The 14,895-nt window shown below is 57.7% G+C and overlaps 1 protein-coding gene and 1 pseudogene across 1 annotated transcript in view; one reads left to right on the top strand and one right to left on the bottom strand.

Annotated features, from left to right (window-relative positions):
• The window catches only part of DLK1 (delta like non-canonical Notch ligand 1), a 26,713-nt gene extending 19,417 nt beyond the window's left edge, over window positions 1–7,296 (top strand). The window contains exons 8-11 of the mRNA XM_077780822.1: window positions 854–1,026; window positions 1,501–1,631; window positions 4,454–4,595; window positions 6,321–7,296. Of these exons, the coding sequence (XP_077636948.1) occupies window positions 854–1,026; window positions 1,501–1,631; window positions 4,454–4,595; window positions 6,321–7,068 (1,194 nt within the window). The 3' untranslated portion in view covers window positions 7,069–7,296. The remainder of the gene's footprint in view (window positions 1–853; window positions 1,027–1,500; window positions 1,632–4,453; window positions 4,596–6,320) is intronic.
• A 5,433-nt stretch (window positions 7,297–12,729) lies between these two features.
• Window positions 12,730–13,221, bottom strand: LOC144245514 (small ribosomal subunit protein eS25 pseudogene; annotated as a pseudogene).
• Window positions 13,222–14,895: the final 1,674 nt, after the last annotated feature.

Genomic DNA, 14,895 nt, shown 5'->3' with positions numbered 1-14,895 from the left:
GAAGTGACGCTCGCAGGGGTGTCGGTGCGCAGAGAGGAGGTATGGAGAAACGAGGTGATGTGATGCCCGGGAGCCCTGTGTGCAAATGTTCTGGGGTGCAACTTTGGGGTGTCGCTGCGTGCGCGTTCGGGAACAGGTCGGTGGGAGCCGCGGGGGGTGGCTTCGCCGTCGCAGCCCCCAATTCCCGCCGAGGAGCCCGGCGCGAGCCCCTCCCGCGTGGCGTTTCTCTAGGTGAGGGGCTGCGACACTTCAGTCTGCAGCGGCCATCTGTCTGACAGCGACAGGGTTGCCCCTTCCCGCAGTGCCCCCCGCCCCCACTGCACCAGTGCTGGGGGGGGGTGCTGTCTGGAAAGCCCGGGAGCTCGACGAACTATAGGCACACAGTAGGCGCCTACGGAAGTGTCCAGTCTCTACAGTGTCTGAATTGCAGAAACGTGCTTTGCAAAAATCCTTGCGTCTTTTTAATATGACGAGTCTGGGGCAGGGAAACTGGGGGGATTTGACCTGCGCGCCTGGTTGAACTGGGATTAAGGCTTTAAAAAAATCGGGCTGCCTTACCTGTGGGGTGTGGGGCGAACCTGTCTGGCCTTTCCCGAAGCTGAATACCTCAAAACCTGCTCCCTGTTTTGGCTCACTTTGCAAAAGTGAGGGTTTGGCCGAGTGCCCAGGGGTCGAATCTCTCCACTCACTGCCTCCCCAGCCTCTCGTTTAGCACTCGAGGTTTCCTTATTTTGGGGGGGGAGGAATTTAGGCATCTGACTTGCTCCTGAGAACTGTGGTCACCCCGTGACCAGGAATATGGCAGATTTTTTTCCCCTGAGTGCGCTGATGTGAAGTGCCTACTGTGTGCCAGGCCGGTGGGACCCCAGAGGGTCTTTGGCTCCGTTTGGGGGAAGATGGGGCTTTGCCTTGGCCTCTGGGGCCTTGTGGGGGTGAACGGTGTAACCTTTCTTGTGCCTCAGGAGCTGAGTGCGTGCCGGCCTGCCACCCCCAAAATGGGCTCTGCGAGGATGACAATGTTTGCAGGTAATGGAGAGGCTCCCCAGAGGCAGTTTGTAGGAGGTCAGGGCAGAATCCTGGGGCGTCATGGCATCAGGCAGAGAAAGGGGGGGCCTGGCCACGGGGCTGCAGCAAACAGCGCCTCGCCCCCGCAGGAAACTGGGGGGGGGTAGTGAGGGGGAGCAGAGGCGGAGGGGGAAGAGAGGGTGGAGGGCGGAAGGGTGGGGGCGACAGCCACGGCTCCTGTCTGCTGTCTCAGAAGTGGGGTGTGGGGAGAGCCCCTCGCAGGGTGAGCTCACTGCAGGCCACTGCGGCAAAGTGTGGTGCCCCACCAGGCTCTTGGGGACCCCTCTGTGGGCCTCTGTTTAAGCTTCTCCATTCAGGTGTCTGGTATTTGCTTCCTGCGACTGGCTGGCCTGGTACTGTGCAAAGACAGACCCCCTCCCCCACCCCCCAGNTGTCCCCATCTTTCTCCTCACCCCCACCCCTCCCCCACCACAGGTGCCAGCCTGGCTGGCAGGGCCCCCTGTGTGACCAATGCGTGACCTTTCCTGGCTGTGTTAACGGACTCTGCGTGGAACCCTGGCAGTGCATTTGTGACGATGGCTGGAACGGAAACCTCTGTGACATAGGTTGGCATGTGCCCTTGCCTCCACCACCCCCACCCCTGCCCCGGNTTGCACCTGCCCTTGCCCGCCCCACCCCCACCCCTGCCCCGGGCCGCCACCTCCTCCCATCTGCCTCCCCTGCCCCGCCGCCTCATTCCCACACACCCAGGGTCCTGCATGGTAATGATCTGTTGATGGGCTTCCCGCTGGTGCCCAGAACCTCGCAGGTAGGGACTTAGCTTTGCTCTCCTCGGGCACAGGATACCAGCACCCAGAGGGGAGGGGGCTGTCGGGGATCTGCCTGCTGAATAAAGCGTCAGAAAATAAGCACGTGCCACACAGGGCTCAGAGCAGGGAGACCTGGCCGACCTGGCCGGGTCACTGAAACTCAGAGAGGGTAAGGACTGGGGGGCGGGGGGTGTCACAGAGCTACGGCTCCCAGAAATTCACACACGAGGCTGTGAGCGCTAGTAGGCGAACTAGTCACCCCCAGTGACCGGGGCGGGGGGTGATGGGTGCTGAGGGGTGAGGGAGCAGGGGCTGAGGCCCAGCCGGGAGGACGGGGCTGGTGCCTGGGGTGAGTCGTGGGGGGAGGCTGGGGGTCGCAAAAAGCTGAGAAGTGCAGATTGGTGTTATCTGGTGATTTCATTAATTGATGCAATCTCTGTCCTCCATTATTACCCTGAGCGATTGAGAGCTGGCTGCCATTGCGTTTTCAGGCTGCAGAATGTCCATTTGAGTCCATTCTCATTTGGCAGAAGGGGCCCCGAAGCCGGGGCGAACTAGAGCCCTCAAAAAAAAAAAATTCCCGACAGAGCAGGGCTGCCACAGGGCCTCTGCCCCTTGGTCTTCGACGTTAGCAGAGCCGAAGGGAGAGAGCGAGAGGGAAATCGAGTCTCGAGGATGTAAAAGGCGCTGGTCAGGGGCACATAAGGAGTTGTGGGGAGAAAAGCCACTAAAACCCCTCCTTCTAGCCCCAGACATGGGGTGCTTCTCATCTGTGGCCGCTTCTAATCCCCTCCCTTAAGGAAAATTCGAGAGCCTGTTGTGACGGCCTCTGCGCCTCATACCCACGGCGTCATGTCCTTCCTAGCTGAGCCCCCACCACACTGTCTCGGGTCCTCACGGCCCCCCCACCCCCGACAGTGCAGGGTTTTCCCCGCTTTGACCGGCAACTCTGATGCCCCTCAGTGCGGCACCCCCTGGGCTGCTTTGTGACCCAGAGGACCCCCAAAAGCTACCACGTGGGATCAGCCCGGAGCCCACCGTCTTTGGTGTCTGCTTCAGGATTGCCTCCCATGGAGTTTTCCAGACGAAATGTCCCCTCCTCGCTGGGGGGACAAAGCCTCTCAGCTTGGGACGCCTTGTCTGGAGGAAGTAGCCCTCGGGGTGATTGCCCTCTCCCCTTCTCCCCACCCCGTCTCTGAGGCTCTGAGGCTGTAGGCCACAGCTGCTGGCCCAGGCAGAGACCCCCACCCCCCCCCCCCCCAGCTCTCTCCTTGCCTTGGCTTAATCTACCCTCCTTTTGGGCAGAGGCCGGGGAGCGGGGAAGAGGCGGGTGCATCCTCTGGGCGTGAGGCTAGGTGCTGTGGGGGCGGGGGTGGTCGCCAAGTGTTTAGCTTAAAGATTCCCGGCTACGGCTGCTGGGAGCAGAGGACTGGGAGCCTACTGCTGAGGCCTCGCCTGCTAGAACATTCCCGTGATGATAAATCCTCTCTGTTCCCTACACCAAGCTGGGCTCCCAGGGAGCACCTCGCGGGCTTGGCAGGGCCCACAGCCTTGCCCCGTGGCTGGATTGCACTCTTNAAGCTCCGAGGGCCCCAGAGACTGAGCAAGGGAGAGCCCCTCCTTTTGTACATGGGGAAAGTGAGGCACAGAGTGGGGAGGGGCTGGTCTCTGAGCCGGCTGAGGCCAGGCACAGAAAGGGCCCTCCCGGCCCTGCCTGCGGGCTGGGGTCTCCGTCCACGGAGGGCCCCTGGCCCAGGCCCCTTTGTTCAGCTGTCCCCTGCTTGCAGAGCCCCGCGTAATGAAGTGTCATGACGAGGTGTAAAAAGGCGGTGGAAATGTAGCAGCGTCCGTGGAAACCCACACGGACAGAACACTCAGTACTTCTCATTTCGCTGCCTTCAGAAGATACAGCCTTTTTATCACGGGCCCCTCGGTTCAGATCCCCAGCGCAGAAAGAGCGACCACCAGGCGGTGGAGGCAGTGCCGGGGCTCAATCAGGTCCCCTGATTCCCGACAGGAGTCTTCACATGTCCCCTTTCCCCGCCCGTGCGTGACGGAGGACTGTGAGGGGCAGCTGGTGTTTCTAACAGCTGGGCTGCACGACTGCCCTGACTGGCAGGGACCCCCCCCCAACAGGGGAGGTGGAAAACTCATCCTGGGGACGGGGGTGGGGGGGCAGGCACTAGGGAGGAGCCTGGGCTTGGCACGCGCCCTCGTGGGGGAGGGAAGGGGTCCGCAGTAAAGGTCAGGCTCCTGGACTGAAGGGGTGAGCCGGCGCCAGGACAGGCGGTCAGCTTTCCTGGGTGGAGGATCGGTGGGTGGCCGTGACTTTCTGTCTCGGCGACCTAACACGGGGGCGCCCCCTCGGGCCCCTGAGCAGCTTGCTCACTGCAGAGTTTGGGGGCCTCGCCCACGCTCTTACTCGGGACTCCACTCGGTGACCGTTGGCAGTGAGTGCCCACGAACAGAGACACCTGGGCAGCTTGCTTGGGGTCCCCGCCTGCCCGGCCCGAGGGCTCTGCCCCTGCCCAGAAGGCTCTCCTTCCAGCCCGTCCCCTCCCCCACCACCCTGGGGGAAGGCAGGGGTCACAAAGTCTGCTTCTCTCCACCCCCCACAGACGTCCGCGCTTGCGCCTCCACCCCCTGCCTCAACAATGGGACCTGCGTGAACCTGGACAGCGGCCTCTACGCGTGCTCCTGCGCCCCCGGGTTCTCCGGCAAGGACTGCCAGGAGAAGGCTGGGCCCTGTGTCATCAACGGGTAAATATCCTTCCCGAGCCTGTGCGATCCGATGAGTGCTGCCTTGATTCCCGCCTCACACCCCTGACGCCCTTTCGGCCTAGCCTGCTTGGACCCCTCACCTGACAAAGGGCCAAGTAAGTGCCCGTCCCTCAGGCCCCCGAAGGGCGGGGGGCGCGCCCCAGATCGGGCCGCTTCTGGGGGACTGTGAGAGCTCCCTATTTTCTGACGTGGCCCCCAAGGTGATTTCCTACTCCCTTGACGCCCCCAAGTCCCGGGGTGTGTGTGTGTGTGTGTGTGTGTGTGTGTGTGTGAGGGCAGACGGGGCTGCTACCCAAGCTGGGAACGGCATCGTGTTCCAAGGGCCGCTTGGGAAACCAGACTTCCGGAAGGGCCGGGCTGTCTGTGGAGGCCCCTCACTGCATTTTAGGGTGTGATTCGGGGGAACTGGTGGGCTCTGCGGCCGGGTGTTCGAGGATGCCTTGGGGGGGATCTGCTCGGCTGAGGGGGTGGAGCAGGTGGGCGGGGAGGACTCGCCATAAAGGTTGGGGAGGGGGGATCCAGCTCTTAGCGACCCTCAGCGGGGCAGGGGCTCTGGGACTTTCCGGGCAGTGGGCACAGCAGTCAGAAAGGACGCTTGCTTTCCGGCAGCAAAGCACTTCCGGCCCTTATCTGTTGAGCTCGCCCAGCCCTGAGCCCGGGCTTAGGCGGGGGCGGGGGCGAGAATGCAGACGGAGCAGGGTCCTGGGCCCCGAGCTGGGGGCGGAGGAGATAGAAGCCACAGTCCACAGTGAGCTTATCTTGACGTGGCATTCCAGGGGGGGGCGGGGAGGACCCTGGAGCCGGCCAGGCCACAAACAGGCATTTTTGTAGCATCTAAATATCAGTGTTGGGGGGGGGGGTCCACAGCCAGCGTCCACGTCTGCCTCTGAGCGGGAAGGGAGAATACAGAGCGAGACCTTTAAAATGTTTTGCTTTTTCTCTCCCACCGACTTGAACCAGACCGTCAAAATAGAGCCCGAGGTCCTTGAAGTTCCTTCAGAGCCCAGCTCCTAGGCGGCCCTCGCTCCCTGAAGCGGCAGTGCCGGTTTCTTGAGCTCAGAGCCCCTTTCTTCCCTGGGCTCTGGCATTTATCAGATGACAAAGGGTCTCTGCTCGTTTAAAAGCACTTACGTTAAATGCTCCCGCGCTCTGCTTTGAGCAAACAGTTTCGGTCAGCGAGCCGAGCCGCACTTGGGTGAATGGACCACTGTTAAACAGCGGGGCACAGACCCCCGCCAGGCGGCAGGGACAGCCTGGGGGGTTCTTTCGCTCTGAGTGTCCCTAAGGGTTTCCAGTACAATAGTCCGCAGGCTCTCTGTGCCAAGTAACGATGGGGGGGGGGGCGTAACAGTGGGAGGGAGGCGGCGAGGTGAGGGGAGAGGGGGAGCGAGGCCCGGCTCTGCCCAGCGGCCCCTGGGGATGGGGCGAAGGGAAGGGGCTCCCTGCAGCCCTGGGTCATCGCTAACTTTGCCTCTCTCAGCCTCAGTTTCCCCACCCGCCCACCAGTGACTCGCCACCAGGCCTCTGGGCGGAGAGAGCACTGAAGAGGCAGGACAGGAGACGGGCGCCGGCTCAGGAGGCCAGGCGTGCGTGCATGCCCGGCCCGGACAGCCCAGCGTGGACGGCACCGGGCGCCTCCCTGGGCATCGCCGTCCTAGCCCAGCCCCCCGAGGGCCCTTTACCGTGTCCCCCGTTGTGTCGCAGGTCCCCCTGCCAGCACGGAGGCACCTGCGTGGATGACGAGGGCCGGGCCTCCCGGGCCTCCTGCCTGTGCCCGCCTGGCTTCTCAGGCAATTTCTGCGAGATCGTGGCCAACAGCTGCACCCCCAACCCGTGCGAGAACGAGGGCATCTGCACCGACATCGGGGGCGACTTCCGTTGCCGCTGCCCCGCCGGCTTCATGGACAAGACCTGCAGCCGCCCCGTGGGCAACTGCGCCACCGCGCCGTGCCTCAACGGGGGCACCTGCCTGCAGCATGGCCAGGTGAGGTACGAGTGTGTGTGCAAGCCCGAGTTCGCGGGCCCCACCTGCGGCCGGAAGCGCGCGCCGGGCCCCCAGCAGGTCACCCGTCTGCCCAGCGGGTACGGGCTGACCTACCGCCTGACCCCCGGGGTGCACGAGCTGCCGGTGCCGCAGCCGGAGCACCGCGTCCTGAAAGTATCCATGAAGGAGCTCAACAAGAGCACCCCCCTCCTCTCCGAGGGCCAGGCCATCTGCTTCACCGTCCTGGGCGTGCTGACCAGCCTGGTGGTGCTGGGGACCGTGGGCATCGTCTTCCTCAACAAGTGCGAGGCCTGGGTGTCCAACCTGCGCTACAGCCACATGCTGCACAAGAAGAGGGACTTCCTCCTGCAGTGCAACAGTGGGGAAGACCTGGCCGTCAACATCATCTTCCCCGAGAAGATCGACATGACCACCTTCAGCAAGGAGGCGGGCGAAGACGACATCTAAGCGGCGTCCCCGGCGGCCCCTCCGTGTTCTCGGGGTCCCTCAGAGCTCACTATATGCGGTCTGTCCTCCTCGCTGTGCTGGAGTTCGCTATCCTCTGTGTCGAGTCTGGTGAACGCTATGCTTCCGTATATTACCTTTGTGTTGCCGTGTGACAAAAAAAAAAAAAAGAACCCTCTTTCTCTCTCTTAATGCATGATCGAAAATAATAACACGAGTTTCATCTTTAAACGAGTAAACAGAAATTAAGTATGTGATTCTAAACTCTAAACTTAACGTAAAATCAAAAAAGACCAAAAAAAAACAAGGCAACAGAGCCGGGGCTGGGTGCCGACGCCCCTCTCTCTCTCTTCCGGGAGGGGGCTCGGCCACGGTCCTCGTGAAACCATTACGAGTGTCGCGCATGACCGCTCACTGTGACAAAGGCAAAAATCTCTTTCGTTCGTTAATGTTCACACGCCACATCCAACGCGCACTCACATCAAGTCCAGCAACCGCAACCCTTAGATCTTTCTGACTGATTTGAGATTTTGCGGAGTGCCGAGGCCGTGTGTCAGACAGAGAGAGAGAGAGAGAGAGAGCCCCGGCTTGGCTGCTGCGGGGGGAGGGATGGGGCCAGGGCCTCGTCCCAGCCCTGCCGCTAACTCGCTGTGTGATCCTTGGCGAGCCCCCGCCCCCAGCCCACCTTCTGCCCCTCTCGAGGGAGGGAGTGACCATCCAAATTCTCTCTGGCTCTAAAAGTCTGAATTAGGAACGAAGGGATACGAACCAAACCAGCTTCTGACCGAAGAAATTCGGGTCTGATGGAGACTCAGGTCCCATCCCAAGACCCACAAGTTTTGGCCTATCCTGGATGCAAACTTGATGCACTGAGATTGATCGCAACTGCCTTTCTCGAAGGGGGGGGAGGGGGGAGGATGGGGAGGGGGCCTCCTGGCCCGCTTTCCCTCTGGAAACGACTGGCTCCCCCCTTTGAGTCACGGAGTGCAGTCTGGAGTTGCCACTTGGGCAGCCCCCCCCCCAGTCCTTGCACTTTACCTGCCTTCTACCCTGTAGATTAGATGGTCCCTTGAAATTTCAATGCACCTCAAACCGCAAGTGCCCCTGGCAAATCTGAGCGGCAACACCCGCCCTCACCAAGGTTTTCACAGAGTTTAGTGGAAATTGACGCTTGGGGGGCGTTTTTTCTAGTTCTGTGGCCAAAGGTACCAGACCTGGTCTACACAGCTATGGATTTAATTTGTGTTGCTGAGTTAATAACTCTCAGATCCCGAAAGACCTAGCCAGCTTCTGAATTATAAATTTGACTTTTTTTTTAAAAGAGCATCTATTTTTTTGGCAAAAATAGAAAGAAATGGGACAGATCTCTGTTTAGCTCTCCAGCTCGTAGGGTTGGGTAGCTAAACAGCCCTTGGGTACCAGTGAGAAATATTTTGCTTCTTGAATTATTTGGACAGGAAGCTATACTCTTAGCTTTGTTGAGTATTACCTGCTGTATTCACCTAGCTCCAAGTATTGATTTCCAAGTCGTCATCACCATCTTCCTGGTCATTCTGATCACCCACACACGTACACGTGCNCATCACCTCATCCCATTCTGCGTTCGTTTGGAGAAACAAAAAACTAAAAAAGACAAAAAAAAAGAACCGTTAGCATGTGTGCCAGGCGGGTGTCCCGCACCCGCCTGGCCTCTCTCACGTGAGACCTTGACCGAGTCCGCTAACTGTTCTGATCCAGTTTCCCCCAAACACGAAATTCCGAGATTGGCCCAAGCGATCCAATTCTCTCGTTACGCTCTTTCCATCTCCACGCTGTTGAGGAACAGCCCGGCCCCGCCCCTCCCTGGGGTCAGGGGCAAGTGTCTCACTGTCCTCGATCAGCGCCTCACCGATCCACCCACCCATCCCGCACGCATTTGATCAGGAAGCATTTCGGACACCTGCTGCGTGCAAGGCAGTGTTCGGGGGCCTGTGTGACACGCAGGATGAGGGGCAGTCTGGGGGGGGCGCGGACACACCCGTGCCCCCGGCCAGCCCAGCAGTGCAGGTAAAACGCCGTGGGAGCAGAGGGGTCCTGAGCGGACGCCTCCCTTACAGCCTGACCATCTGAACTTCCCACGAGACAAACAGCCTATTACCCGCACACGACGAGGCCGCCCCACCCAAATTCCACCGCGCCCAGTGGCGCCCATCCCGCGAAATCAGAACAGTGTCCGCGACCTCGACACGGTCTTCACGTCACGCAGAAGTGGTCCATTCCATCCTCTATGGGGTAACCATATTCTGCTGAGAGTGTCAGAACCTCTGGCTGCCCAGCGCGCCTCGGCGTGTTTGGAGTAGTGTGTAGTTTACGTAACAAACGGAGAAGCTCAAAGCTAGCTGTCAGAGACATTATCACCAATTCGGTCCCAAAATGGAGAGAGGAGGCGGCGTCACGATCTGTAACCAAAAGAAATTTCAAAAATGTCAATGACGCTCTTTTTAGCTTTTCCGTTTACTATAACCCAGACAAGCAAAAAATTTTGTTTATTGAAAAATAAACAAAACCCAAGGGCTATTGGTGTGTTTCTTTGATTTGCTGTGCGCCCGGCTCCAGCTGTCCCCTGCCCGCTGCTGGCCTCAGCCCCCGGCAAGGGGGTCAGCGGCCCAGACTTCGGAGGGCAGTGCTCTGGCCCCATCCCGCTCTTCGCACGTGGCGAGGAGACTCACAGGCTGAGACGGGCCCATCCGGCCCCTTCCTGAGATACACTCTGGGTGCCCAGGGCATGGGAATTTCCTGCCCGGTCGGCCCCACCCCGAGGGCCTGCACAGGCCCCTCCCCTGCGTCTGTTTCGGATAGTGGCTGTTCGTGGGTGGTGTGGCCGGAGCTAGAGCCCCAGGGAGAGGGGGTGAGGGGTGGGGGCCCCATGCATGAGCAGGGAGGGCCAGCTCTCCCGCTAGGCACCAGGTCCCGGCCCAGAACTCCCGGGGGTTTGAGAATGCCAGCCTGTTCTGGTCCTTCCAGAACTCAGGAAGGTGGGACTCGCCCGGGTGAGGGAGTAGAACAGATTTAGTTGGATGCTGAGGGGTCTTGGAGCTTGCAGACTTTGGCACGTCAGTCTAGGAGCCCCGTGTCTGCTCCTGACTTGGGCCCTTCGTGCAGGGGGAGGGACCTGCCTCTCTTCTAGGCCTGGCCTCGGGTCACAGGTTTGCACCCCCAGCTTGGTAGAGCCACCCGTTTGAGTCCCCATGTCGTGCCTGACCACCCACCAGAGAGGGGCCGGCCAGAACCCTCGCCCTGGACACAGGAGGTCCGGATCCCTGCTGGCCCAGGAGGTGGCACTGGGGGGGACCCTCCCCGCTGCCTTCCACTGCCTGCCCCTCCTCTGCCGGGCTGTCCTCCGCCAGGCCACTGCCTCTGCCCACCCAGCTGTCCAGCCAGGACCCGGGTGTCCCTGAGACACCTCCCTCCTCCACCCTGTGCTGCTCTGTTCTCAGCAGGTGTGTGGGGGTCCCGTCAAGGCCGGGGACACACAAGAGGGAGGGACAAGGGGGTGCAGCCTCAGAGATGATGCTGTTCCGCAAACTATAAGAAAATAAGAGGGAAAGGTTGAGGTAACACATGTAGAAACTTGTAAGAAAGGGATGAATTTCCCAGGAAAATATTTATTAACCAAATGTGGCCAGCGGGAATACACGGATCACCTGGGAGAAGACTCCCCTGGTGGGCCAGCTGTCTGTGACCCGACTCCAGGTCTAGAACATTCGACCCTTCGACCAAACAGGAGGCGCCCAGGCAGAGACAGGGTTCCGGGGCGATGGAAAAAGAGAAGAGGAAGACGTTTCAGGTCTTTTTCAAAGTCGGGAGAACCCCAGTGCTAAGACCTGCCAAAGGAAAGGAAAGGAAAGCCATTGTCCTCTCTCGCGAACAGAGAGACAAAAATCCTCAATAAAATAACAAATCAAAAACAGGCAAATGCTTTTTAAAAACATCATGACCAGGTAGAGCATTTTCCGGGAAAGCAAATGTAATTTACTGTCAGTAAATGTATTCATAGACAGTGACCCCGGAGGGCCGGGCAGGCACGGAGCGATGGCGGGCCCGTGAGCCTCCCTGGGGTCAGCCAGGTGACCTGGCGGAGAAGCCCAGACAGAAGACCCTGGACGCATGGGCTGGGGTAGCAGAAGAGGGTGGCTGGACAAGGGAGTCCGGACCGGGAACTGGGTGCTGCAGGGATGAGGAGTGCGGGGGGCCCAAGGACGGGGAAGGCCCAGAAGCGGGGCAGGTGGGACGAGCATGGGCGACGTGCGTCAGGGGGATGGTGGCTGTAAGAGGTTCCTGCGCGGCGTCCCAAGGGCAGAGCCAGCTGAGGAAGATACCCCGTGAACTCCAAGTGCAAGGAGCCCCCAGCTGCTTGTGGGCAGCAGGTGGCTGGCCGCTTCCTGGAGGACAGTGAGGAGGGGGTGCAGCCGGACAGGGAGTGCAGAAGGGCGGGCCCTCAGCACGGAGCAGCCGGCCGGGCAGGGCCAGGTAGGAGCCGGGTTCCACCACGAGCCGTGGGTCCGGGGGTGTCCGCTAAGCCCACTTCAGATCCCGCCAAGCTCCTGATCAAAGGTCATGCCCTGTGGCCTTCTTGCCTGCAGCCACGCTCTCCCCCTGCTGAAGAACAAAGCATTCACCCCGTATCCCGCCCAGGACCCTCAGTCTAGGTCACAGGAGGGAGGAGGTGAAGACCCAGCCACCCCAGTCGGTGGGCCGGGAACTCCCAGCTGATCTGGATCTGCCGAGGGCTCTGCTTTGAAGCATGTTTGGCCCCGGACCCGATGTGGCTGTGCCGTGACCACGGTGAAGATGCAAACGTAACTACGGACAAAGTGTCAGCCCAAAAACTAGAGCAAAAGAAAAAACACATATATAATACCACTTCAAAGAAATCGATGCCAAAAGGAATTGGATAAAACACATTCCTAAGTTTTTTAAAAATCTAAGCAATCTAGGACAAAGTATATATATCCTTAACATCACATAGAATGTCTATCTTAAACAGCGGATAGTATCCATCCTACTGATTATTAAAGTCGAAGGCAGGTAAAGCCGTGCGTTATACAGCAGTAACGGGCTCGGGCTGCTGAGTCAGAGAGGCCTGGCTTTCCGTGTGTGGCTCTGTCCTTGAGCCATCTATTGCCTTTTACTTCCTCATCTGCAAAGGAGCAGCGTCTCAGTCGGCTCCGACAACCAGAGCAAAATCCCACAGACCTGGGGCTTACACAATAGACGCTTATTTGTTCCGGGGTGGTTGGGTGCTGGCAAAGGCCCTCTTCCTGGCTTGCAGATGGCCGCCATCTTGCTGCATCCTCATGCGGCAGTGAGAGAGAGAGACAGAACGCAACCTCTGTGGTCTCTTCTTACAAGGCCACTAATCCCATCCTGAGGACCCTCATGACCTAATCACCTCCCAAAGGTCCCAACTACAGGTGCCATCACAATGGGGGTTGAAGCGTCAACATCTCAACTCTGGTGGGGATTGGGAGGACACAAGTTGGTCTGCAGCAAGCCAAAAAGGACAGCAATTCCTACCACTATTGTTCTAGAACTTCTAGCCAATGAAATAGACGAGAAAAACAAAACAAAACAAAAACACAATGAGGTGTGATTATTAGAAAGTAGATTAAATGATGATGATGATTTTTTTTGATTTAATAAAGTTTTATTTTCCAAAATGTACAGTTGGTGGGATCTGTTCATGCATCTTCACCAGCAGCTAGGGCATCTCCGCCCTTGGTGTTTCTGGTGTAAATTACGTGGGCTCTGTGCTTTGAAACCAGTTTAATAAGTCCTTTACTAAGGAGCTCCTGAAGCGCTGCCCTGGCCAGGGAACCTCGAATCTTCAGTCTCTCAGAAACAACAGCTGGAGTTATAAGCTTATAATTGGGAACTTCCTTACAGAGTTTGTCGTATGTTGCTTTGTCAAACAAGACCAGGTTATTGAGCTTGTCCCGAACTTTGCCTTTGGACCACTTCTTCCTTTTGGCCTTGCCTCCAGATTTATTCACTGGATCTTTGTCTTTTTTGGCCGATTTCCCGGCATCTTTCTTCTTCTTGTCGTCCTTGGGCGGCATAGCTAAGCTCAGAGAGCAGCGGCCACCCCTGCAACCTCGCTAAGATGTCGGACAAAAAGGAAGCCGATGATTATTTTTTTAAAAGTAGGCTTCACGTCCAGCACAGAGCTCAATGCAGGGCTTGAACTCACGGCCCTGAGATTAAGAGTCGGATGCTGAGCTGACTGAGCCACCTGGGTGCCCCTAGATTAGACAATTAATTATTATAGATGATATTACTCTCTGCCACAAAAACACAAGAGAATGAGCTGACGGTGACATGGAAGTTGGCAAGATAGCACACATACCCACCATATATAAAAGCCAATAACATGTTCAAAACATACAATGATGTAAGACCCTGAAGTTATAAAGATGCTAATTACTCCTCAGAATTCATGGTTAAGTTTAATGCTACTTCTTTCTATTAGATCACTAGACACCACGGTCCTAAACTTGATCTGAAAACCGTGAAGTGGTAAGAAAACCGAAAAAAAAAAAAAAACCCGTGAAGAGGCGAGTTGCACCATCAGGTGTTATTATGACAGAAAGCCACGCGAATCGAAATAGCGTGTCGTGCACAGAGCAGACGCAGGGCCTGGCTTTCCAAACAGGGGGACAGACCGATGTCTCACGAATGTCAGCGCGGTAGGAATCTCATCTTCAGCCTCACCTCCGTGTTCGCAAATGTGGAAACGGAGACAAAAGACGAACTAGTTCCAAGTTCTCACCCGAAGACAACTTTGTCCCTCGGGAGATGTTTGACAATGTGTGGAGCCTTTGTTTCATTGTCAAAACTGGACGGGGGTTACTGGCACCTGAGGAGTGGACACCAGGGATGCTAACCAGCCTACAAAGATGAGGCAGCCCGGAGACCAAGAGCTATGTGGCTCCAAATACTGACTCTGCCCATGTGGAGAAACCCAGGCCTTGGGTGACGGGGACCAAAGGATTAGGAGCCAAGAACATTCTACAGCGGCGCCCCGCGGGGTGCTTCACGCGCCAGGTCTGCTGAGTTGCAACTGACTTACAACGTGGTGTAGGTTTCCAACGTGCAAGGTGATGATGCGACGCATGTATCCATCGCAGAGTCATTACCGTAATGAGGTCAGTTAGCACATCCTTCACTTCCCAGAATGACCATTTTTTTGAGTTGTGGAGACAACATTTAAGATCTATTCTCCAGGTGAGTTTCAAAGGGACAACGCAGTGTCGATACCTGCGGTCACCGCGCTGTCCCTGAGCTCCTCAGACCTACCCGCCTCAGCACGGGTAGTTTGTACCCTGGGCCAGCATCTCCCCGTCCCCCCCATGCCCACCCATGGCATCGCTGTCCACTCTCTGGTTCTGAGTCCCACTTCAGATCCCACACGTGAGTGAGATCGTGCAGTGCTTGTGTTTCTCTTATTGCCCTTAGTCCAATGCTGCAGATTCAGCTGTGCTTCCACAAACGACCGCCTTCTTTTTTATGGCTGAATAATATTCCACTGTGAGTGTATTGTGTGTGTGTGTGTGTGTACACACATTTTCTTTTTTTATTCATCCGTCAGTGGGCACTTTTGTCCTCTCCATGTTTTCACTATCGTAAATAATTCTGCAATGATTTTATTTTCTTTGGATACACAGACATACCTCAGAGATATTGTGGGCTTGGTTCCAGACCACCACCATAAGGCAAAAGTTGGGGTGCCTGGGTGGCTAGAGTCGGCTAAGCATCCAACTCTTTCACAAAATTGTTTTTCTGGGGCGCCTG

Source organism: Crocuta crocuta, unplaced genomic scaffold (genome assembly GCF_008692635.1).
Source record: "Crocuta crocuta isolate KB4526 unplaced genomic scaffold, BGI_CrCroc_1.0 scaffold299, whole genome shotgun sequence".
Lineage (NCBI taxonomy): Eukaryota > Metazoa > Chordata > Mammalia > Carnivora > Hyaenidae > Crocuta > Crocuta crocuta.
This window is presented reverse-complemented; position numbering and strand designations above follow the sequence as displayed.